At 40.3% G+C, this 25,799-nt stretch overlaps 1 protein-coding gene across 2 annotated transcripts in view; it reads left to right on the forward strand.

Annotated features, from left to right (window-relative positions):
• The first annotated feature begins 1,223 nt into the window (after positions 1-1,223).
• The window catches only part of LOC136673611 (serine/threonine-protein phosphatase 2A 55 kDa regulatory subunit B beta isoform), a 47,691-nt gene continuing 23,115 nt past the window's right edge, over positions 1,224-25,799 (forward strand). The window contains exon 1 of one of the 2 annotated variants that reach the window (XM_066649194.1): positions 1,224-1,529. In XM_066649194.1, the coding sequence (XP_066505291.1) occupies positions 1,451-1,529 (79 nt within the window). In that variant the 5' untranslated portion in view covers positions 1,224-1,450. Of the gene's footprint in view, positions 1,530-21,536; positions 22,062-25,799 lie in introns of those variants that run through there. The other variant, XM_066649195.1, reaches the window with a different exon arrangement.

Consider the following 25,799-nt stretch of genomic DNA (forward strand, 5'->3'; position numbering starts at 1 on the left):
TCTCCCTGTGTCTGCGTGGGTTTCCTCCGGGCGACTGTCTGTGAGGAGTGTGGTGTGTTCTCCCTGTGTCTGCGTGGGTTTACTCCGGGCAACTGTGAGGAGTGTGGTGTGTTCTACCTGTGTCTGCGTGGGTTTCCTCCGGGTGACTGTCTGTGAGGAGTGTGGTGTGTTCTCCCTGTGTCTGCGTGGGTTTCCTCCAGGTGACTGTCTGTGAGGAGTGTGGTGTGTTCTCCCTGTGTCTGCGTGGGTTTCCTCCAGGTGACTGTCTGTGAGGAGTGTGGTGTGTTCTCCCTGTGTCTGCGTGGGTTTCCTCCGGGTGACTGTCTGTGAGGAGTGTGGTGTGTTCTCCCTGTGTCTGTGTGGGTTTCCTCCGGGTGACTGTCTGTGAGGAGTGTGGTGTGTTCTCCATGTGTCTGCGTGGGTTTCCTCTGGGTGACTGTCTGTGAGGAGTCTGGTGTGTTCTCCCTGTGTCAGCGTGGGTTTCCTCCGGGTGACTGTGAGGAGTGTGATGTGTTCTCCCTGTGTCTGCGTGGGTTTCCTCCGGGTGTGCCGGTTTCCTTCCACAGTCCAAAAACACACGTTGGTAGGTGGATTGGTGTCCGTAGGTTTGAGTTTGTTATCTACAAGCAACAATACGCAAAAATAAAAACAGCAATATCAATTGTATTCATTCATTCTCAGTCCAGTCTTTAGGCTAAGAAATCCAGCAATACATAAAACCAAATTTTTATTGTTCATAACATTGCTGTAAGGTACTGAAGAACAAAGACTGAATTTGTGAATTAATGTGTATATATCCACAGTTTGTGGGTAGTAGGCTTCAGATAATCAAATGAAAATGCAAATACTCTGACCTGACATAAGTGATTTTTCCTCTTTTTTTTTTTAGAACTAGAATTTGTCTTGACATTCATTGTTAAAGTACAGTCACGAGAGGGCGCAGTTTGCTTTGCTGTGAATTGGACTGGAAGAAGTTTTGCAGGCATGTTACGTTTGGCTGCATTTTAAGCAATCGCAAACGGTTTTTATTCAAGGCTCGTTCCTAGCTCTAAACCTCCGTCTCTGCATTGCACTGTTTAGAAATTAAGACGTTTCGCTGAAAACAAAGGCTTCCGTAGACCTCCGCTAACTCCTGCTCTTGCAGCCCCTTGGTTTTCGGGCAGTTGGGCGACGAGGGGGCAGCCAGTTGGATGGTGGGTCACGGGGCAGTAAGTGATGCCCCTCAGCTGCCCCTCCTCCCCGTCAGCCCACCCTTTCGACAGCGGAGGAAGAGCAGATCTCACCGCAAGCGCCACAGAGAAGGTTCTCCAGCTTCAGGAACTCTATGAATCACAGCGGACTCTCCTTCTCATCCCCGCGGTTTGTGGGACGGTCTCTGTGCGGCGCGGATGTGGATCTTGTCGCGGGACGAGACCTAATGACACAGACACGGAACCGGACACGGTAAAAAATGAAATGTTTCTCCCGGTACCTTCCTTACCTCTTCAGACCACCCAGCACCATCCTGTCCTCCACCTGCCACACAGAAGGTAGGATAGAGCTCTGTGAATGTGTTTGTTTGTTTGTGTGATTGTGTTTTGGGGGACGTTGGTGTTGGTGGGTGGGGAGGTGGTGTCAGGAAGTGTGTGTGTGTGTGTGTGCATCATTTAAGTCCATCATTCTCTATACAGTCCTCTGCAAAAGTTAAGCCACTCTTTCTTTAATTGCCAGTCAAAAAAAGTAAAAGTATACTTTCAGTAGATTTTCAGTTAAAATTTACAAAAGATTATTCTCATAAGTAAAAAAGGAAAACAGAAGGAGTATAAAATATTTCATATAAATACAGAGAAAATGGGACTCATGCTGTGTAAATTCATATGAACATAACTGATACTGACATTTTTAAAGGTAACGTTGGTGATTGTAATCCAAAAACACTTTTTATAAAATTCAGATATTTCCTCAATATTTGCTAGTTCTCCAGTCCGTGTGATGGAAACTGATCTAATGTGTTTATGAAACCATAATACATGTAAATGAGTAAAAAACTGATGTATGTTAGGCCTCTCTCTCTCTCTCTCTCTCTCTCTCTCTCTCTGCTCATGGCAGAGGCATCTGGAGTTTTTTAAGACAACGGAGAGAACCCCAAACTTTGAAAACACACACTGAAATGAGGATTTTTCTGCTCTATATGATATATATGTTATTATTGACATATTTTTGCTGTTTTGGATCATGTGAGGTGGAAATATCTCCAAACTTGGGAAACAACTCACTGCATTACCAAAAGTTCTACAAAACTAAACAACTTTGATTACAAATGAGAATCTGTGGTAATTCAAACAGTGAATAAAATCTAAAAAGTTAAACATTAGCCACGTACAAACAACAGTCATTTTTTTCGCGAAACACAGTGTTCCACCAAAACTACCAAGCTTCTGAATGTAAACAACCAGAGTGTATTGCCTTTCCCAACAATCACAGATCCTCCCTTTAAGGGACAGGGGGGGAAATCAGATTAGAAAACGCCACAGAACTCTGTCTTTGTCCATTTTTGAAAAGACAGCTCAGCACCGTGGGTCTGAAAGGAAGTGGAGTCATCAGGAAAAGCCGAACATGTCACCAGAATGGTGGACGGGACACCCCAGATCTCAGCAACACAGTGTTTTGGAGGACTTCTATCATTAGAAGCAATGTTGGAGTTGTGGAAAAAGGCTTGAATTTCCTTGAAGAAGTGTGATGCTATATAATGATATATTTATTTACATGTCCAAAGGATCTCCTTTCACTTCGGTCATGATGATCAAGAAGTTAAAAGCACTATTAGTAAATTATATATATATATCTCCTAATAAGGGATATTAGTGTATTTTCAAATGTAATAATTAAGTTAATGCTTTAACTATTTAGCTCTGTCCATATGAAAGGGTACAAAAACTGTTCTTATGTTTATGACATTGTAGAGTTTGCTTTTATGAACCTTGACTAAATCATAAACAAGGCAAATATCTGGGTAAGAGACTTTGCGAGTGCATTTATAATACACTTTCACAATATTACAGAGGTGGGGTATGTGAATGAGGGTTTGTCAAGTGAACCTTAGTGTAACCATTTTACCCAGGCACACTAAACCCTAAAGCATATGTATGGTTTTTACTTTAACAAGTAAGGCTAATTCACTTGTATGAAGTCATGCCATTCTAATGAAGTCCACAATAAGGTCTGTTTGAATGTAACAAAACAGCCAAAGTAGCCATCTTTGTAACTGAAGCTAAGCAGTGACTTGCTACTTGTTTCAAAACCTGCCTATGGCATTTCCCACACTGACACAAAGCGTGCTTAACCAGATGACTTGTGAAAAAGCCCATGTGACAGTGCATGCTCTGGGCTCAGTACAGCTTCTGAACTAAAGCTTGCTGTTCATAAATCTCTGTGAAAACAACCCTGTGATTTGAAACTGAAAAATGGAAATGAATAACAAACTCCCTCTTAGTTATGTGTGTATATTCAATTGGCTTAGTAAGTGTGAGAATAATTATCATGCTGCATTCCCTAATATACACAGACCCATCATTAGATTATAGCATGGGAATTGCAGATGGCATTACAGACCTTCCAATCAGTTGAGCTGTTTATAGAATATAAGTGCATGAGCTATTGCCTTGGGACATTTATGGACCATGATGAATCAAAAAGACCCTGTTTGACCTAAGCACTTGTCCTTCTAATCGTAGCTGTCCAAAGATATTTCATGTCCTTCACCATAATGACAAATTCAGACTTAAATGATTCATAATGTCCATTAGTATATATATATATATATATATATATATATATATATATATATATACAATATTTTGGATCATATTCTTACAAAACTAGCCCAAGAAGCAAGATATTTTTGGGCTTTTGCAGTAAATTTGGAGGACATTAAGTGTTTAAGTATTAAGTATCACCCCAGGCCCCAGATAGACACACCAGCAAATTTATAGTGTCTGAAGCAGAGAAGCCGTTTTTATCTTGCTTAACATCTTTAAAATATATACACAGTCATAGAATTACGACAAACTCCACTGACCATAAAGGAGCACTTTACAGACTGTAAAACACTTGTTGCTCTGCATAGGTGTCTGCCCCCTTCTACCCTTGCCCACAGGATCTGCACAGGACAACCCACAGAACACGTACCATTTGGGTGGTAGATCATTATCAGTGCCACAGTGTCATTGTCATGATGGTGGTGTGTGTTAATGTACGCTGTGCTGGTACAAGTTGATTATATATATGCAGCTTTTTATTTTCCAATTAGCTTTAGAATGGGACTGCTTGGATTGTATGTATTAGGATATGATAGAAATGCACAAAATGCTCAGTTTGGTTTGTATGTATTTCACAGAACATAAGCCCAAGCATTTGTCATCAGAAGTGATAAACCAATTATAGATGTGATGTGAAGTTTCCAAAGTTTCTCATTCCACTAAGCGCTACAGTAGGTGCTAGCAACAGTGCAGGAGCAGATGAGGAGTAGTTAATTGCAGCGAGTCAGTGAGGTCAGTGTTAAGGAGGAGAGTGGAGATGCTGGAGGGTGTAGAAGCAGGCGGAGAGGTGAGGATGAGGAAGCTGGGGGGGGGGGGGGTGTTATGGATGATCAGCTGTCTGCTTTGAAGGAATGAGGGAGAACTCAGGGGACATTTCCCTCCCTCTTGGCAGGGTAATGAAGTGCACTTTTGGCTTTCTGCACAGGAAGCAAATGAACTGTGAGGGACGGACAAGGGGTGGGGGTAGATGACCTAAATTGATATGCTACTGCTGTAACCTGGGTAAACACAACACAACACGGCATAGTGTCTAGTCTGTATGGCTGAGACTAGCTGAGAGGAGGGCTGTCACTGTTGATTACACTGATAATCGAGTGACCAGTCTGTTATTTTGACATTTAATCAAGTAATCAGGTTTTTTTAAGGCTGATCAATATTGATGGGCCTAACTGAAGAAAATACACCATGCATAACCTTTAAAAGCAATCAAAGTACTTTTTTGGGTAAACAGGAATAGTCTTTTATGAAATAAATCGTAGAATGTTTACAGAGATGTTGTGTGCTGAGTCTCAACTCTGGGCTGGAGATGAGAGTTGAGTCTTGTGTCTGTTGGAGAGATTAGGTTAGGCATTATAAGGTAATTGCCTATCGAATAGAATCTTTACAGTGGTGTAATTCTAATATGTTCTACAGGCCTTAAATATAGATTGTGAGTGTGTCTGTGAGATTTGGTCAACACGACACAGGGTGGAAGTGTTTGTACCATGACCCTTATTCTGGAAAAATGACTTGCGTAACGACGCTCGACTGTTTTTCCAAGCTTGTTGTGCTTTTCAGGAGTTGTTGGCCCGAAATCATCAGTGTGTCATCAACAGCTGCAGGGAAACGGAGGCCAGAAATGGAGTGTTTGGTAGCTTTGATGAGGGCAATGTGATTTCAGTGAGCTTGCCTTGGGGAAGAGATTTTTGTCAATTTAGTTTCCAGTTAAAGATCTGCATTGGTGTGGATGTATGTCAGGGGAGACATAAATAGAAGTAGCTACATGGGGCTTGATGGATTAACACTTAAAAGGTAGTGACTTTATTCCCAGTCTTTTGCTGGTGTCAGGAAAAACCACACACACATATGCACACACACAATCCTGCATATGTACTGCAGTGCGTGCCTTTTCTCCACTATTTTAGACAAAACAGAGCCAAGAATACGGTGAGTTTCAAGAGAATTTTCAACAGGATTCTGTTATTTTTTTATTTTTTTATAAGAGTGAAGTGCCCTTTTAGCTAATCTCCACAGGTAAATACAAATTGAGTCTATCCTACAATGTTTCTGAACATTCGTTTTGTATGTGTTTCTTTCGTTTAATCACGTGTTTGTGTTGTACAGAAAATATGGAGGCCTAATAAATGGAGAAATGAAAAAAAAGAGCACATAATATAATATATAACACCGGCATCAGTGTTTTTCTTGTTCATTTCGTTTAAAAATAAATACTAGATGATCTACCACCGCAGAACAAGGAAGACCAAGAACATTTTGTTGATTTTAAGAATTACAAATACTTATTTATTCAGTGTAACAGGTTAGAGTAAAGCATGTGAAGTTTAAGGAGGCTGTGCGCAGCTATATGGAGTATATAACCAAGCCAAGGCTCTGGCCAACATGCATGGTGTCATGCCAAACTCAGCTCCAGAAACACACACAAACGGAGCGTCTTCCTGTCTTATTTCCTATTATTCAGCCACAATTCATGCTGAAGAACCTACTCTTTTTGGTTCCAGCTGGGAACGAATTTAATGTAGTTCACGAACTGGAACTATTCTGATTCCTCATTGGTGGAAAAGCACTATGTGAAATATGGCTGAACTAAGAACAGATGGTGTAGTGGCACCACCTTAAGTTCTTTCTGTGAAATATGGCTGAACTAACAGTTCTTATTTGCGAATGCGCGTTTCAACTTTAGGAGTCAGTCAGTCAGTGTATATATATAGGACTGTCATTAATGTTCATAAAAAATTGTAAAATTAGTAATAAATATTTTGAAGTTAAAGTTGTTTTTATTTTGAGATTAAAGTCATATTATTTCAAAAATGTGAGGTCACAGTGAAGTACCTGAAGGCAATCACTTCCACTTGGGCATCTACACTGAGTTTTACTGTACACATGTGTGAGCACCTCTCACACATTAGGAAGAAACGGCAAAGCCAGTCGTGTTAAGGGTGTGGGTTTGGGAGGCGTGACTCAGAATAGAGAACCAGATCGTAACCTTTTGTATACGAAGTCCACATAATATAGATGTTCCTAAAGAGATAAAATTACCAATGAGGTGGACCAAGATAAGTGTAGCTAATAAAGTATATGTGTGATGGGGAAATAGCATCCAAATAATCTGCTGCTGGAACTGTGGGTTGATTTTCATTATTCCTTTTGTCTCTCTTTTTGTGTTGTGCATTCTGCATGAGTTGACAGTTTACTTTCTGTAGGCAGAGAAACTCTCATGTACAGAAAAATAGAAACAATCCCCTGCACAAACCCTGCTTTGTGATGAAATAATCTCACAAGTCAGCTGATTCAAAGACACTTCAGAGAACGAGAGAGAGAGAAGAAATGAGAAGAGGCAGGAGACATATTGAAAGAGAATGAATGAAAGGAAGGAGAAAGATGGTGGGGTGAGGGAGAGAGAGAGTTATCTGTATTTATGTGCAGTGTAAATGCCTTGGCTTAAAGAGACTCTGTGGCAGTAGCTTTACAGCGTGCAGAGATAAGAAGCTCTATTGTCTCTATGTTGTGTGCAGTAAGGGAAGACTCAGCTAGAGAAAAGTGCTGCTGTAAAAGAGGTTCTGCTGGATCACTGGCTTTTTCTCTCCAACCACTAACTAAAGGCTTTAAGGGTGTGAGGCAAATGAATCAGCAAAGTCATATCTGGCTCATCTCATCCCACTGTCTCGCTCTTTTTTTCTCTCTCTTCATTTTTCTGTGATGTGTTAGCTCTTTACACTTTAGTTCTTTCAGGTTGTCTAAGGTGCAACTCCCACCCACCCTCCCTACTTTTTCTCAGCATGTGGGGTATTTATAGAAGGTCCTGACTGTACTGTTTTAAAAGAGTAATGGAGAGGCCGCATTAAGCCCTGTGTTTGTGGTTGTATATGCATCAGTGTCTGCGTATGACTGGAAAACTATTGTGTGTCAAACAACAGCGCGTAATAGAGGAGTGTGTCAATAAAAGGGCCTTTGTTCCTGTCCTGTACTAATTATTTATGTTTTAAATGGATTACACAATTAGATGCAAAAATGTTAATACATTCATATCAATTAATTGTTACACTCTGTGTCCAATAGTTGGTCCAGTGGATTCAGCTATTTTAAATTGCTCCATTGTGGACACAGATGTTCAATTGTGCATGCACGGCTTTTATAATCTACATAAACTACATAAAAAAAGATGAATACTCTAGAGAAGTTGTATATAGGCCTCATGTCCAATGTCAAGTGTGTGCTAGAGGGGTATGAAAATCCCCAGCTTTGATCTGTGGAGTAGTTTTCTTGTATTTTTGAGTAATGGAGCTCCTTTCTGTATGTTGAATTTGTTACCCAAAAGAAGCAATCAGCACCTGATCTCATTAATGTTCTTATTGATGCCTTCAGTCCCTACAGACATGCTCGCAGAATTCCCACATGATTATAAACTCTTATATTCAATAAACAGGAAACCAGGAAAAACCTTATAATACTCTTGACTTAAAAAGAACATGTGTGGGATGATCTTATGTCCACAAACTTTTGCCCTTGTAGTGGGTATGTCATGCGAAATTGGTCTGTGGATGGGGTGATATACAAAATAAATCTCATTTTTTATTGATATTTATTTCATTACGAGGGACAGAGTCAGTACCGTGTCTTAGTAGAGCAGGAGTACTGTGTGCTGTGAATGGCAGGAACATAAAGAGCATCAAAGTTAAGGGCCCTTGGACTTGTATCAGATTATGGCACAGACAACCTTTTAAAAAGATGTTCTGCACGAATGCAGATAATTATCCTTGTTATCAACAAGGCATGACGTGTTTAGAGCAGAAATATAGCTTCTTACAACTGGAGCTGCCAGAAAATAACAGTAGACTCCCAATAACTTGTTAAATTATTAGACAAAGCATTACTTACTATGATCTATAAAAATGAACTAAGAGAAGCCAATTTAAGTTTATATTTTAAAATAATTTATAGTATGTAATATTGTGAATATTCTGCAGCACCTTAAATAAGACCCCTTAATTGCACTGAATTTAATATTATTATTATTATTATTATTGTTGTTGATTGTTGTTGTTTTGGTACTAATTCTCTCTCTCTCTCTCTCTCACTCACTCTCTCTCTGATATTTTCCCTTTTATCTGTGAGAGATTGAGAGGAGTAGGAGGAAACTAATGCGTATGTGAACATTACCATGAGTCATCTATCATATTATCTCCCATCTTATCCATTATTATGCTATTATACCTTTTCATGTGAGTGCATGAAGGCATCTACACCCCAGTTACTTGGCATTAGTAAGTGGTTACTCTGTGCTGCTAAGGTTTCATTTGTTTTTCACTGTTGGCACAGGGATTTCCCAGAAAGTGCCACGTGTTTTCCTTCGTCGTGCCACTGTTTACATTTTGATCATTATGGGAAAATCTGGTTTGGTCAAAAGCATATTACGCCCTCGAGCCTATTATGAGAGCTGTGTCTGGTAATCCTCCCTTTGACACCACTCTGCTTTTCTACACTCATGTTTTCTGAGTACTTGTAGGATTTGGGCTTTAAGGATTAGCTGTGCACGATTGAATGGAAATCGGACAGATAAGAGTGAAGAGCACATCTGGGGCATGCACTTCCAGCAAGCTTTAATGGACACACTCATGTACAAGCAGATATATACACATACGTCTAATACAAATAACAGATGTATTCAGTGGTCCTTTGGGTAACTGACATATGGAAGCCTTGTAACTTTAGCATTGTATCTAAAGTTAAAAATGGCATGCAGTAAAGTCTGCTAACATTGGCTTATTCAGATTTAAGTGCGCATCTATTGCTCTACATTATAATTTTGTTTAAAAAAAACATATTTTTTTATCCATCATTTAAACACAGGACATGTCCTTTGTTTGGTGTGAAACATGAAGAACTGACTGATAAAAATCAACCAGAATTATTTTAAAATGATATATAATCAGAATTATTATAGTTTTTACATTAACTCCCATTAGAGGTAAGCATGTTTTTTACCATCTACTGTAAAGATGGATTTTGGAGATCTGTATTGGTAGCCAGTTCCCTCTCAAACGCTGTATCTCAGAAATTAAAGGTATTTGTCGGGGCTGTGATGATGATTATCTGCATCTACACTTTCTCAAACAAGCCAGATAGATAGATAAGCTGAAGTTTTCAGACAGAGCAGTAGTAGTTCATGGGTTATATCCAAGAAAAGGAGAGATATAAAACCTTTAAAAAAGGAGGAAGAAGATGAAAGGGGAAGCTCAGAGAATAGTGCTTTCATGGAGTTCAGCTCCACACTCCCACCCAAGCCTCAGATGACCCAAACTATAGACAAAAGCAGCACACGCTCACAATAACACTCTCTCCACAGAGCACACCACTGTCTGTACACCTACAATAGAAACCTCTCCACTGAGTTCCCATCACTGCCTCTGAGGCTGCCCTCTACGCCTCTGCATCTCTCTTAAAGAATTCCTGCCTTTTTAATTCCTCCAGGAAACTTGAAACGAATCTAAGAATTAAAATTTTAATTACAGATTCATTACGTTCATGGTGAAGGCCAGAGACGTCCTTAATAGAGAGAGACAGACACAGAGAGAGAGAGAGAGAGAGAGAGAGAGAGAGAGAGAGAGAGAGAGAGAGACAGACACAGAGAGACAGACACACACACACAGAGAGAGATATTTAAATACATTTATGTTATCTATAAACACACTCAGGCTTTATGAAGGTTGGTTTATACACAGTGATGTATCCTGGATTGTTAAGACTGTTCCTAAATTTCATATTCACTGCTCATCCCAATTTTAAGAAATCCTAACATGAAAAGAAGGGCTATAGGTGAGGCATATTTAATAAAAACATTTTTATGAAAACATAAAAAAAATATATGTCACAAAATAAAACGTGTGAATGTGAAATCTGAAAAAGCTCCCAGATAGCACACATATTTGCATTATATCTCTTTCACTTTAGCACTTTCAGCTCAGATACTGCGCTGGTGTTATTTGGGCCAGACATTGGCCAGATAAAATGAGCTGAGCTTGACTTTGGATGGGACACGTTGTGTCTGCCAGACATGGGCCAAATATTGATTTGTCCCACATTTGTTCCACAGCACACCTGACATGTGGCCCATTTGTCATTCAAAGCCAAATGTGGGCCTTAGGAAAACTGCAGATGTGCAATATTTGGGCCACCATTGGCCTGACATTTATTGTTATCTGGACTGTGATCAAAACTAATTTGGATGCTTTACAGTTATTTGTGCTAATCTCCTTTATTATGTGATGAACACTATTTATCTGGCTAAACTTAATTAGTATAATAAAGTTTATATTATATATATATAACGTTATATTATATAACGTAATAATTTAGCAAGGTTTTGTCCTCCTTCAAGGCAACTAAAATCTCCAAGGCTGAAGCAACAACCCTTTCAGGCATTGCAAGAGAAGATGGTCATTCCAAGAGCATGGTTTGTAGAAAGTATCCCCATAGTGTCGACTAATGTCAAATAAAGCCCCCATGCATTTTGCTGTTAAGCACTGGAACTGTGTTTTCTGGAGTGATGGAGGTCCTGTGGGAATCACTTTTGGAATGAGTTGGAGTGGATTTTGAGATCCAAAACTGTCATTAAATGATCTCACCAGTGTTTTCTCTGTATGCTACACTAAGATACTATAAAATTAAGGCAATACAACAGTAGTACCCATATGATTGTCTCATTAAATACATTGGAATTTGTATTTTAGACAACTCGTGGACAAGATTGAACAGTGAGTGTTTTCAGGGGACTGCTGCAACCGCAAGCCAACCCTTACAACTGAGAAGTAAATAGAGCTGAAAGCTTCCTCTACTTCTGGCACTCTACCCAACCCCCACACTCCCCAGCCCCACTATTAAACAGAATTACTGCTTCACAACTATACCCAGCCTGATAGCCTGCTTCCAAATTGCTTTCTTGTCCCTCTATTCATAAAAGCAAGAACATGCTGAGGGAATTACAAACAACAGCTGCTCCTCGTCTGATGTATCAAGTTTATATTACCAGAACAGCACAAGATTTATGCACTAAACCTCATCTTCCTTCGTACATCCTATGAATGTGGACGTGCTGAGTTTGAGTAACTGCTCTTGAACGCATTATGAGCCTGAGATATCAGAGCTGAAACAATGGTGTCAATAAATTTCTTACTAAAGTCAGACAATAGATTGAGAGTGAGGGAGTATTTGAATTCTAATCTGAAACACCCTGGACAAGGAATGATGCAGCCAGAGTGAAATATGTTCTTCAGCTTATTTGGCTCTCCATTTTTAGACTAGTCCTGCTGCAGATAATGCCCACAGAAAATACAATGTTTTGCTTTTATGAACCTCAGAATAAATGAATATAAAGAAAAGGTGGTATACTCAGTTTATGACTATAATCTGTAACTGCCTGCGTGGCTTGGCTGCGTGACAAGACCAATGTCAATCCAGCTCTCTCCCTTTACAGTATACAGTAGACATATTGTTAACTCTGAGTTAATAATATTGCATCAAATGGAAATTTTTGGCCGAGATGTTGGTGTTTGTATCCGTTCTGATTTAATGATTTTCAATATTAGCCTCAGTAGGTTGGTTTGTTTTACAGCATCATTGAATCAACTGGTAACAGAAAAAAAAAACCCAAAGCCTATCTCCCACTCTCTTCGATGACTTATGTAGCCATCCTTCAGTTTTGAGTTTATGGAGTCTAAGGAAAAAGGTGACATATAGTGTGCTGATGTGGCCTCAGTCCTCAGCTCTGCCTGAGGCCTGTGATCTTACAGAGTCTGTGGATTGCTGCAGATCCTCATTGATCCGGGCCTGTGTTTCTCTTGAGTTTTTGATTAATAGCAGATCCCCCCCCGGTCTCTTTGCTCCGCACTCTTCACTCGTGCTTATGCAACTCTGTAAAGAGAGAGCAGCAACAGTGTCATGATTTGCTTGTCATGTAATTTGACATGACAACGTTGAGTTTTATTCAAACCGAGCGCAAAAGCCGGAGGGAGGGAGGGAGGGAGCGAGGGAGAGAGAGGGTGGGGGGGGGGCTGGTTTGTATGTAATATGTGGTGTTGCTGACTCAGTGAGCTGGCCTAGAGCTCTTTGTGCTCTTCTATTAAATCTCCCTAAAGACTCAGTTCAAGGACAGCACTTGTTAGAGTGACGTTAAGACACTAACATGTGACACATTTAACATGTGACTGAATGTGTGTGTGTGTGTGTGTCTGTGGGTTGGTTTTAACATACTTTCAGTACAAAAGCCCAAGAAAAGTAGGCGTATCCAACCATTTTATGACAAACAAAATTATGTTTCATGTAAAAGTGCTATTTATTTAGGCTTGGATATGTTAGTATTTTATATATAGTTTAAACTCTCTATACACTTAGAATCAGTGTTGAATCAAATTTGATTATATAAAATGATGCTGCTGTATTTGTCTGTGCAAATTGACAGGTTTCAAATAGTAGAAAGCTCAGTAGAAAGCTGATAACAAATGCAAATGGGGCCATAGATGTAGTAAAAGGGAAAGAAAAAACACTGTATTTGGTTTCAAATAAAAATAAGATAGCAAAAGAGTGGTGTAGGATTTGGACAGTTTAAGTGCACACAAACTGTTATTTAAATATATAAAATAACTAACACTGTCGAAATGGTTGGTGATTTCCAACAAATTATTGTGTGGGGCATATGTCTGACCCCACGTCCTGTCATTGTACAAAAACAATCCTGGGTGTGTGTTTTCAGTCTCCTGCAGCTGTGGTCTTTGGTTCCTGTCTTTGTTAAATATTCACAGAGAGAGGAAATGGGGCACATTGTAAATATAGTAGAACAATGTAGACTTTTATTTATCCCTGGTGTTTAAATGTTCTGACTCCGATGTGCTGCTACAAGTCAGAGTTTATTACAATTTTTAGTATACAGCACCCTCTGGAGTTAAAACTTAGCTATTGATTCTCTTCGTACACTGAATCGTTATTACACCCAGTCAGCAGATGGCAGTGTTATACAGGCCTTATATTCATCATAGATTTCAAATCTTTTGTTAATCGTGGAAATTACGCTGAAGGTGAAAGGTCACTGTAATCCACGTACATTACGGTGGCTATAGAGGGCATTTGTGTATTGTTCTTGTTCGCTTCATAGTTTATGAAAGGATATAAATTTATTTTGTGTATTTGAACTTTTATAAACCATATAAATGAAAATTGAGCTTTTTTTTAATGTTAAAAATTTAATGTCTTCTAGAGACAGTTCATCCTTGTCCAATTCTAGGTAGCCTAGCAACATTGGAACATGCTTATTATTTAAGTAAGGGATTTTATTGGAATCATATCTGTGTTGGCAAATATTCGATTAAAGCAAATTTGTGTATTTATAGGAATTATAAAGTTTCAAACCAGTTTTCGATTGTGTGTTTGTGGTAACACAAACTGATGCTTGGTTACTGCAGTAAATTGTAATGTTATTAGATTTGTTAATATGTAGAAATGTATGTTATATTTTCCTGCATTGCTAACATAGAAACTGGAACTACATACACTTATCTAATATAAACGTTTCATGCATCATTATTGTACTTATTTGTACTTATATATAAAAATTATATATGATATATATTTCATATATATATATCAGATTCTCATTACAATTAGGTGCATTCAGTTATTACTCCACTGTGAATCCAGGGGCAAGTCAGTCCCCTTTTGATATCTTTTTGAGGAACACTCTCACACACATGGACACACACTTTTTTCCAATCTAATTTTTTCCACTCTAAAGGGCAGTATGGTGTCTCTGGCTGCTACAAAATCAACACCATATGGTGCCGCCCATTCGTATCCGTCAGTCATGCTCAGCGTAGCGTGGGGTTACTGTTCACTCACAAACACCAACGTTCTCATCATGCTCTGCTGGATAAATGCCTTTCTTCATAGGAGGGATCAAAGGATCAAATCTAAACTTAATTACATCATATACATATATATATATATATATGCACAAGACCATCAATGATGATGATAAGGGGCACTTGGATGTCCAGTCCATTCTGAAAACACCAGCAGCTTCTTGCTTTGATTTGCAAGTTTTCTTCTTTGTCTTCTCTCTGTTTTAGTCTTTTTTGTTCAGCTCTAATTTTTATAATTTCTATTATTTATAAGTTCCAGCCTCACTCTACTGGTTAGATCAGTAGCAGAGGATGTTCTTGCTTACTATAACCCAATGAGCTTTGACAATTTATTATTAAACCTGAAATAGTGAAAAGTGAGCCCATGCTTTTTTCATTGTGTTATCTGATAGCTTTCTCAATGCCTGTTGCATTTGTTATAGCTCACTGATAGTACACTGCTGAGCTCTATTCCTCTGCTGTCTGACTCATTCAAGCCCATATACACTGAATATAGTAGAATCTGTCAGCACACTATCAGACACCAAACTCTGCTGGGCATAAAGCATGGAACTGTGCATAACAGACACAGCCTCTCAGTTCAGGGGTTATGAGAGATGGGATATAGCTGCTCTATAATGAAACCGTGTGCACAGTACAATGTTGCCATTTTTATGGCTTTACAAACATTCATAATTGATGTTTGAGATGAGAAATGTTTTGATTTCCATGGCCTAATCCCTTTAGTATGCTTCAATTTTCATTTCATTTCTGACTCTTTTTATTGGTAAATTGTAAGCTATATATATATATAAAACATGTATTTTCAAATTTGGAGTTAGAATGTTGTAATATCACCAATATGACAACGATGATATCAGGTAGACCCTATGAAAAGAAGATGTCAGACAGAAACACTAATATTCACAGAGAAAGAGCACAAGCAGCACAAGAGTAAAAGAAAGAGAAATGGGTCCAGAGCATGTAGACTGTGTCAGGTTGTCTATGGACAGCTTGGCATCCTGTGGGTTCACGGCTACTGCAGCCTTCCTCCCTGTGATCTCCGACTGCCAGCTGCTCTGCCAAATAGGATTGTCCTGCAGATTACTGTGTATGTCTCAAAGCAGGACTAGACAAGTTCAGTGTTGTGTGTGCCTGTGTGTGTGTGTGTGTGTGTGTGTGTGTGTGTGTGTGTGTGTGTGTGTGTGTGTGTGTGTGTTAGAACCAAAATTTGTTTCTCCATGTCTCCGTGTCTTTAGAGGTATGAGCAGAAAACATTCTTAACTCTTAACAGTGTAATTTAATGGGATAATTATTAGTGAGTATGGAGCATTTCTACTGGCCCACAGTATGAATAACAGCTGGTATTTTCAAATGATGTAAAATTTTAAACAAAAATGGTGACTTAAAAGGAGCTACAAGGTTTTTTTCAGACAGCGATAATGTAGTCTTATGGTAGTACTTATTAGGAGTCTGCTTTAACATGGCTGTAGGCATATATTCCCTCTGTTCTCTCTCTCTGTCTTCATTCTGTTGAAATATTCATCATTAGCATCCAGCTATTCCACTGATCTGATCCCAGACAGACTCTGGGCCTTTTTGACTGCCAGTATGAAGATCCATGGCTTTTAGGCTGTAATTGACGGACAGAAAATACAAAGGAGCTCGCTTCTATGGAGATACAAAACAGCAATAGTCAATGGGTGTAATTACAGATAATTGCTACAAGAATATAACCACAATTAACAGATTACACATAATGAGAGGAATGGTGGATATGTAGACAGTGCATGGGGAAAACAACCAAACCCATCCCCCCACACACCCCCAAACAAAGCTTCCCAAATACCATATACTCATGCATTTTTACCAATATAATCGCTCAGTTATCACGAATCCCCTGACCTACTGACCATGCTGTACAAGCTAAAAGGAGCTGTCCAATGTCCTGAAATGAGAAGCCGTCATCATCCCTTAATAGAGCTCTGCCTTATAGCTTGAATATTCTCAACAATGATATAAAGATGTAAAGGTAAAATTAAATCATGCTACATGAGTTGATGGATGAATAAATCATGCAAAATATCCACATATGGAAATTCCATGCCTCCACCTGGACATTAGTCCTTGTTGAGGGCAGTTAGTAAAATGATTTTTGCAACAATGTCAGCATTCTTGTCTGCATTCTAAATATAGGGCCATACCCACTCCCACGAACAAGCAAATAAGCAAGTAATTTCCGGAGTAATTCCCGATGTCCTGGCTATTAACCTTTATGTTGGAAAAGATGTTGCGATCTGCTCGAGCTGCATTAGGATAAATAAGAGGGGAATTATGACGTTTAAGATTTTTAATGATCCAATTATATAGACAGCTGTTGGGCTGCACAGCAATGCAGCTCCACAAGCAGTTTCCTAGCAACCAGTGTGATGGTAAAGTATTTCCCCCTGAGTAGTGCTATGGCTGATACAGTCAGAGCTGGAGGCGGGGGCAGCTTTGAAACACTGAATGGGAAAAAAAACCCTTTTTTTTTAGTGCAGGTTGCTATGTTGTATACTTATTTACAAGGACTCTGTTTGTGTGTGTGTTATGCACTGAACAATCACTGGAGCAAGAACAACTACCTTGTATCTACAGTCATTATCCATTTTACAGAATGTAGTCCACCTTTTTTTTCTCTGCACACTTTCTTATCCCCATTTCAACCCCATTTATCCCCATTTGTTCTTCAAGGGTCAGGACCACCACAGAGCAGGTATGATTTGGGTGGTGCTGTGACATTAATGCAGTGGTGGTGGTTTATTAATGTGTTTTGTGCTTGTACAAGTGGATCAGACAAAGCAGTGCTGCTCAAGTTTTTAAACACTGTGTCCACTCACTGTCTACACTGTTAGACACACCTACCTCGTTGGTCCAACTTGTAGATGTGAAGATGCTCTCTGGAGGTACTGAGCATTGAGATATATATATATATATATACACACACACACACACACACACACTAGACTCATTTCTGTGTTGTGTTAGTATTGATGTTTTACAATTAGAATTAAGCTGTATATATAAATTATTGTGCCTGGAGCTTTTTGTTCTATAAAATATGTTCTTTTTTTATGGAAATGTGTAATATATAATGATATAGTTCTATTTTTATGGGCATGGCTGAGTGTGTTTTACAGGGTGCTGGTTATTTGTGGACATCATGAGCAAGTGACTGCCGCATTGATGAGTTGTCATTGTGCACGGCATGCGCTCATTCATTAGGCGATAAGTGTAAATGTCAGCAGAGAACAGAGAAACGGAGCGATCCACCCAGTGTTTTAATTGGAATGACATCACATGTAAACCCGGCTGACAAAGAGGCTTGCCCCTGGGCTGGGTTTAATGCGCTCAACTGAAACTACATATCCATCTGGTTCTGTTGCTCTCTCACACTCTCTCACTCGCACTCTTACCCACACACATACACACACACCCACACACACACAAAAAAAAACCCCTGTAAATTGTCTCTCATTTTATTTTTCACATTCCCTCTGCATGCACTAGCCTGGCTGCTCTGGAGCAATTTACATCCTGCATAATGTAGTGTGAACTGCCAGGTTTAATGGAGGTCATGATAAATCAGATTCTCTAGGTGTTTCGTGCTAGCTGCCTCTAGGTCAGGCTTGGTAAAGTTCTTACATGAGGGTCCAGCTGAGACATCTGGTTGAAAAGGGATTTTCTCAGCCTTCTCTATCAGTGAATGTTTGCTAGTCTTTCTCCAGCACACCCTGCAGATGGTCTCCCACGCAAATCCTATTACCGTCAGTGCTTTAAGGCAAGGCTTCCACTCTTATAAGGAAGGGCGGGCCGTCTGGGAGTGAGGAAACAGGCATTTTTGGATGCATGTTGTTTTGGACCACTAGTTAAGGTAATAGCAATCCCACGCAAACGCTCACCCATGCAGCAATATTAATCTGTACAATGTGCACAGTATCTGCTCTGTTTAGCACAACATTTCATTCAGAAACCAATCAATATTGAAGTATCGATTGGCCCAGCTATCAAGATCCAGTTCATTAGCTGCTCTATAATAACCAGCTTGTTTTGGATGTTGCATTTATCCAGAGGCAGGTACAAAGAGGCACCCCTAGGTCAGACAATTATTACACATCAATGCAAGCAATTGGCCGTGACTAAAATATCATGGCAGTGTAATTGTTTTCCGCGTTTCAGGGCTCAGCCTTGATGCACATCACTGCATCAGAACACACTGCAACACAAAGGAAGCCTCAAGGCCTTGACTACTTTAAAAGATTCACATGTAAAAACACCTCCTCACCAAAAAGGGGGGTTGAATGTGAATGCTGTATTAGTGTGAGAATATCCTGTTTTAAACTTGACATCTCAGTTACATCCATTCAGGTAACGTTGATGTATGTTGTAAACCTGATACACACAACCATTTATAGGTTTCTGTAGCCACGTATTGTTTTATGTCTCTTGTAAAGCTTCCATTTTAATCTTGTTCAACTCTGATTATCTGGTCTCTAGATTACTTAGTGCTTAAAACAATCCCTATAGAGAGCCCTAACTAGAACCTGAGTGCAATGGTGCTCTTTTATGGGATTTACTGACAGCAGGCTGTAAGCGGCCTCATGCCCATTACAGTAGAAGCAGAGGGAGCATTGTGTCTTCATTCAGACAGAGCATAAGAGACGTGGTAAAGGTATAGAAAGGATGAGGAAGGCTGTATTTAAAGCTCTACCTCTGATCTGACTGCTGCCTCAGCTGGTTCTTTTCAGATAGCTCTATAATTATAACGTGCGACAGCCCACCTCTTTACTCATATTCACTGTCTTTTGGCTTCTCTCATTTGACGATTCTCTTGATTCTCTGTTCCTCTACAACCTGTCTCTATCCCCTTCCCTTTCTATCCCTCCCTTCCTCCCTCCCTCTTTTCATCAGCAGCGTGTCAGACAGACAGCAGCCCGCCCTGTTGATCATTAAAGATGCCAGGTGGAATTTGTCATCAGCTGCTGCCTCCCCCCTTTCTGGACAGAAAATCATTGATTTTTTCGTCAACGTGTTTAAATAATGATAAGGACAGTGGTCGGGGGAATAAGGCTGTGTGAAAGAGAATAAGGAGAGCTATGTTGAGACTGAGATGCTTCAAAGAAAATCATCAGAATCACACCTTAAAGCAAGGCTTTCTCTGTTCTGACAGCCATTAAAGCAACAGCTGATCAAGACAGACGAATTGACGTAGTCACAGTTAATATCTTTGAGCTTTGCATAAAAATTATTATAGCTATTTTTCAAAATTACCATTCTCAGTGTTGTCAGACATGTCACAGTACTTCGCAAAGGTCAGAGACCACCCTTTGTTGGATTTCCTGCCAAAATGATCAATAGGGTTCATCATTTAGGGGATACCCTACTATGTAAAATTATGCAGACCCTTAAAACATGTATTTGCTTTGTTATAAACAACACATTATAATAGATGTAGTATGTGAGGTGCTTAAACATGAGATCATCTGCATAAGTCAAGGAAAATTGACTTACAAAAACCCTTTGTATACATCCTTCCACAAAACTCTGTTGTGCTGTGGGTTTGACAGGATGTGTATGCATCTAGAAGCCTTCACTCAGAATAGAAAACAAGCAAAAATGATTTTTGAAACAAATGAAACAAAGAAGCTTCTAGTGCCAGAGCCCAGACTCAATGTGTTCTTGGACATTTCTTGCATCATAATAGTAGAAATAGCAACCAACATCTACGAGCTTTGTCTGTGGTTTCCATACGGTATGAAAGTAAACGTACTTTGATTTGCATTCGTTAGAAACGGAAAGGAGTCTACGTTGTTTACTTAATAGGTTATGAATCCGGTGTCTAGAGCCACTTCTGCCAGTAAATATGCACTGATGGTGGTCTTTTCTATGCGAGTACACATATATAATTCCCCCGTGTGTGGACATATGAATTGTAAATCAGGTTTTAGCGAGTGCCATGAGGTACATCAGCTCAGTAAAGATTATGAAGATGGAGAATGGGTCTTTAAAGATGGCATAAGTGGAGTGGAGGAAGTCCCTGCAGAATCTAATTTAACAACAGTCCTGAAATCAAATCTTCCCTGAGTTAATGTGCCTGTGGCAAAGCTTCTAATCGAATTAGTCATAATCCGGTCTGTGATGACTTTTAAAAAAAAGTCAGATTTGTATGAAATCTAAATGTAAAACATTTACATTTAGACTCCTGCTACCTTTCTTTTTCGTGTTTTTTTCAGGCTCTCTCTCGTTTTTCTCATTCTCATAATAAATAAATAAAAAGATAAATCTTGCATTTCTTTTGTGTTACATGATGGCTGTCTTTTTCCTGTGGGACTGGTTTTCATTTCTAATGTATTGTCTAATGGTCCACAATATTGAGTGTGTGGATGATTGGGTGAGTGTGCTCCGGGATGTGATCCTGCTTTGACTCCTGGTTGGCTCTGGACCCGCCATGTCCCTGATCAGAATAAAGCAGTTACAGAGTATTAACGGATAAATGAATGATATGGCAGTGGTAAAATTATAATTTATTTTTAATGTGTGCCGCCACAGTGACAGATATTTAAAGATCTGCATCATCTTTGCACTGAACGATGACTCATGCTGTGTTCTGTGCGCCTGGTCCAGTCCAGTGGCCACAGGCTGCGGTGACCCACTCCTCAGTACTCGTGTCCTGCTCGTGTTGGCATGTGTTATCATTTCAGCACTGGACAGTGCCAAAGTGATGTGGGCGGGGCATGTGTTCTCGGTGGGCGGAGTCCAAGCCTGACGCTGAAGCCCGGTGGCTCTGGAAGGCTGCGGGTGAGAAATCAGACAGCGGCGAGGAGCCACAAAATATCTGCAACTGACTCGAAAGGAGCAGCCGCGCAACACGAGGCGCACAGCGGAAAAGACCGAGAGCTCAGCCCCTCCTTTCCCTGTAAATCCGGTCTTAACTTAAATCCGTATTTACGACAATTCATGCCCCCACCCTGTCTCGCTCTACTGCTCGAGAGACGACAGCGCGTCGGTCTAAAGTCGTGGCTCCCTCGTGCTGAAGGCTGAAGGTCTGTTTTTTTTCCAGCCGCGCGCTCCAGGTCGCCTCTGTTGATTCCAGGCGGTGCCGGTAACCGTAGCCGCGTCGGTAAAGGATCATTCAGCTGCAGCGCACACACCACCGGAGTGAGGACACGCAGCGCAGCGCCATGGAGCCGCCCACCGCCTGCTGATGCCGGATGAACACGATGGGCTCTTGCATGTCCGCCTTAAGCAGCCGATCTAACGGGATACTAAATGGAGGAGGAGATTGACAACCGCAAAATCAACAACAGCTTCCTTCGGGACCACAACTATGCAACCGAAGGTAATTAGCAAGACGGTGTGAAGGGATGTAGGTTAGATGACACGTCGTGGTGACTGACTTATCTGGGTTAGACAGGCTGCTGCAGTGAACTGAGCTGAGGTACTGAGTGAGATCTAGGTAGCCTGCTGTAGTGTGTTTCAGTGCAGTGTGATGTAGGTTAGATTTTCTGCTGTGTATTTGAATGGGAGAGTGATACAGGCTAGTGATTGTAATGTAGTGTATTTTCTTAGATTGACTGCGCTTTAGGTTAGATGCGCTGTCATGCTATATTTGAATAGGCTGCAATATAGGTTGGGTAGGCTTAGTGTGGCGGTATTTGAATTGGGTGGGGAAGGTGTGGGGGTGCATGTAGGTTAGGTAGTCTGTTGATCTGTATTTGAGTATAGCTATTATTATTATTATTATTATTATTACTGTTATTATGTTATATATATATATAAAGAGAGAGGCAGACATGTCCTGGTGTATTTTAATGGGGGTGATATTTTGGGGAGATGTATTACATTGCATGCTGTGATAAATGAGGGTGGTATGGGTAAGAAAGGTTGCTAGTGTGCGTTGGAATGAGATGGAAATTAACCCTAGATTGTCTGCTCTGATGTGTTTTAAAGGGAGGGGTTATAAAGGCCTAGGTTAGATAGTCTACTGTCATATACTTAAATAGGAGTGAGTTATATAGGTTAGAGAGTCTGCTGTGGTGTGTTTAAAGGGAGGGTTTAGATAGTCTACTGTGGTGTGTTTTAAAGGGAGGGTTTAGATAGTCTACTGTGGTGTGTTTAAATAGTATTGGGCTACAGAGGTGGGCTGTGGTGAATTTAAATGCTAAGAGCTGATGTAAATTAGACAGAATTGATGTAAGTCAGACAGGATGCTGTAGTGTAGTGGAAAGCTAGGTGTATGTGGGTGAAATAATCTCTTATGGTGTAATTGTGGTATGTTGTAGTTTGGGGTATATGTGATTGGTTGGGGTTGATATAGGTTAGGTAGGATGCTGTAGTGTAATGTTAAGGCCTGATGTAGATGAGAAGGGGTTATCTAGGGTAAATATGCTGCTGTTATGTGTTTGAAAAGGGGGATGTTATACGTGCTGTGTTCTACATGTTGCTCACAGGGCCCCGCCTTGATTTTATGTTTTTTAAAGATGACGTAGCAGTGGGCTGTAGAATCAGTGGCTTGACTGAGAGCCAGACAAACCTTCTAAATCTGCAACAAAGCAGGGATTGTGTGCTTAGGAATGTGTAATAAGGACTATGTGCTTATTACTTATTAATACTGTGTAAAAAAAGACTGCAGTCATTACTATGGAGTAAAATCCAGTGTTGAAAACATCTACTCTGAATGCCTATAGTGTATTTTTAAATCGGGCTGAACATAATAAGGGTGATTTTAACAAAGCTTTTTTTTTTTTTTTTTTCTTGACTTCCAATGTGACACTGATGGATTTCAAGGCATTAAAGGCTGTCTTGCGTAGAGCATAACCTGTGTTTGCATAAATGATTCCCTTTGAAATATCTAATCTGATTGTCTTGAATCCTGGAAGGAATCCAATCCTGTATAAGTCCGTTGTTGTGAAAAGTGTATCAAACATGTTGGTGACAAGGAATATTAGGAATTAGAAAATGTAAAAATAAAAATAATTCACCTGATGGGGGCGGCTCGTTGGTGCAGGTAGTGTTGCGGTCACACAGCTCCAGGAGGTTGTGGGTTCAAGTCCAGCTCCAGGTGACTGTCTGTGAGGAGTTTGGTGTGTTCTCCTTGTGTCTGCGTGGGTTTCCTCCAGGTGCTCTAGTTTCCTCCCACAGTCCAAAAACACGTTGCAAGTGGGTTGGCGACTCAAAAGTGTCCATAGGGGTGTGTGTGTGTGTGTGTGTGTGTGTGTGTGTGTGTCGCCCTGTGAAGGACTGGCGCCCCCTCCAGGGTGTGTTCCTACCTTGCGCCCAGTGAGCAGTTACAGACAATGAATGAATGAATGAATTCACCTCATGTTGTATTTTGTTCGTGAGCAAGATTGATTGAGAACAGTGTGTGTGAATATGTGAGCATGTGGTGTGTGCTTATGTTTTGTTGGAAAGCTCTAATTAGAAGGATGTGCCTGGTTTAGCTTCCAGCAGGGGCTATGTCAAATGTAAAACATTGCTAAGCCCTGCTATTGCCTTGTTCTTTATTTCAAACCAACTCTAGAAGAGAAAAGTTCATAGATCAGTTGTTACTCACTGTAAAAATATTATTTTGGCAGCAAAACTTTGCATAGGGCCATTGGCATTTTCATCTGTGGTGGAGAATGTAGATTCATGGTTCAAAAACCTGGAGATAGGTTCAGATACGACAGTGACATGTTGCTGCTTATTTTATTATTTTAAATGTTATGATTTAATTGGAAATGTGACAGTGGACACAGTCCAACACATTTCCACATGACAGTCCTCTCTCCATGCATGGAGCTCTGTGGGGGCAGATCACTGGCCCCTCACCCAGCAGAGGGCACCTTCCTGGGCAATGATTAATAGCTCAGGGAGCCTCTCTCAAACTGACCCAGCAGAGAGATGCAATCAGCAGTATGCAAGCTCAGAGGTCCTTGGTTTATGACCTGCCTGAGGGCCCCCAGGCCAGGGTGTAAATCACACTGTAACTCTGTGAAGAGGCTGTCTCTCACACAGACTAACACCCCCCCCCCCACACACACACACACACACAGCTTGAGCAACACACACCCTCTTATCCTCATGCATATGTATGTTCATAATCTCAAAGAGGATTTTTTACAGAGGAACTGAGTGTATTTGATGCCCATTATATACTGGCTCTATGAATCAAAAGGTAAACAAAAATTATAGAGAAAATCAGACCTGTTGGAGGGCTGTCAAATAAAATTATTCTACATTACTCTTTGTAGTTTTATCATTTATCCAGACCCTAGTTAATTTCATTCATTCATTCATTATCTGTAAGCGCTTATCCAATTCAGGGTCACGGTGGGTCCAGAGCCTACCTGGAATCATTGGGCGCAAGGCTGGAATACACCCTGGAGGGGGCGCCAGTCCTTCACAGGGTGACACACACAGATACACATTCACTCACACCTACGGACACTTTTGAGTCGCCAATCCACCTACTAACGTGTGTTTTTGGACTGTGGGAGGAAACCGGAGCACCAGGAGGAAACCCACGCGGACACAGGGAGAACACACCAACTCCTCACAGACGGTCACCTGGAGCGGGAATCGAACCCACAACCTCCAGGCCCCTGGAGCTGTGTGACTGCGACACTACCTGCTGCGCCACCGTGTTAACAGTTAATTTAAGGTCTTGAAAACTATTGACCCCTTTACGTATACAAACATTCTGCAGAATTTAGAACGTTTTGCAAGATTGAAAAAGCTTTAAAGTTCAACCAACTGAAAACTATATTGAATTTTGTTGTTAACCCAAAGCAAGACTCTAGTATTCCCATGTATGAATTTAACATTTCAAAATATTGGATGCCTTGAAACCCCGTATTGATACCATGTTTTTATTGTATCAAACACAGATAGACATATTCATCTAGAAAAGCTGGTGTACAGTGGTAGGGTGTATGGTAAACATTGATGATGCATCAGGTTCCAGGCATCAGACACATCAGCTAATAAAATCATGCCTCTGCTCTTATAAATCAAGCAAAAACACCCTCCAAACACAGATGCACACACAGTTAAACGTGGATCTTTTCTATAGGATTGCTAGAATAATAGGAATAGC

This window comes from Hoplias malabaricus, chromosome 17, assembly GCF_029633855.1.
Source record: "Hoplias malabaricus isolate fHopMal1 chromosome 17, fHopMal1.hap1, whole genome shotgun sequence".
In the NCBI taxonomy this organism is placed as follows: domain Eukaryota; kingdom Metazoa; phylum Chordata; class Actinopteri; order Characiformes; family Erythrinidae; genus Hoplias; species Hoplias malabaricus.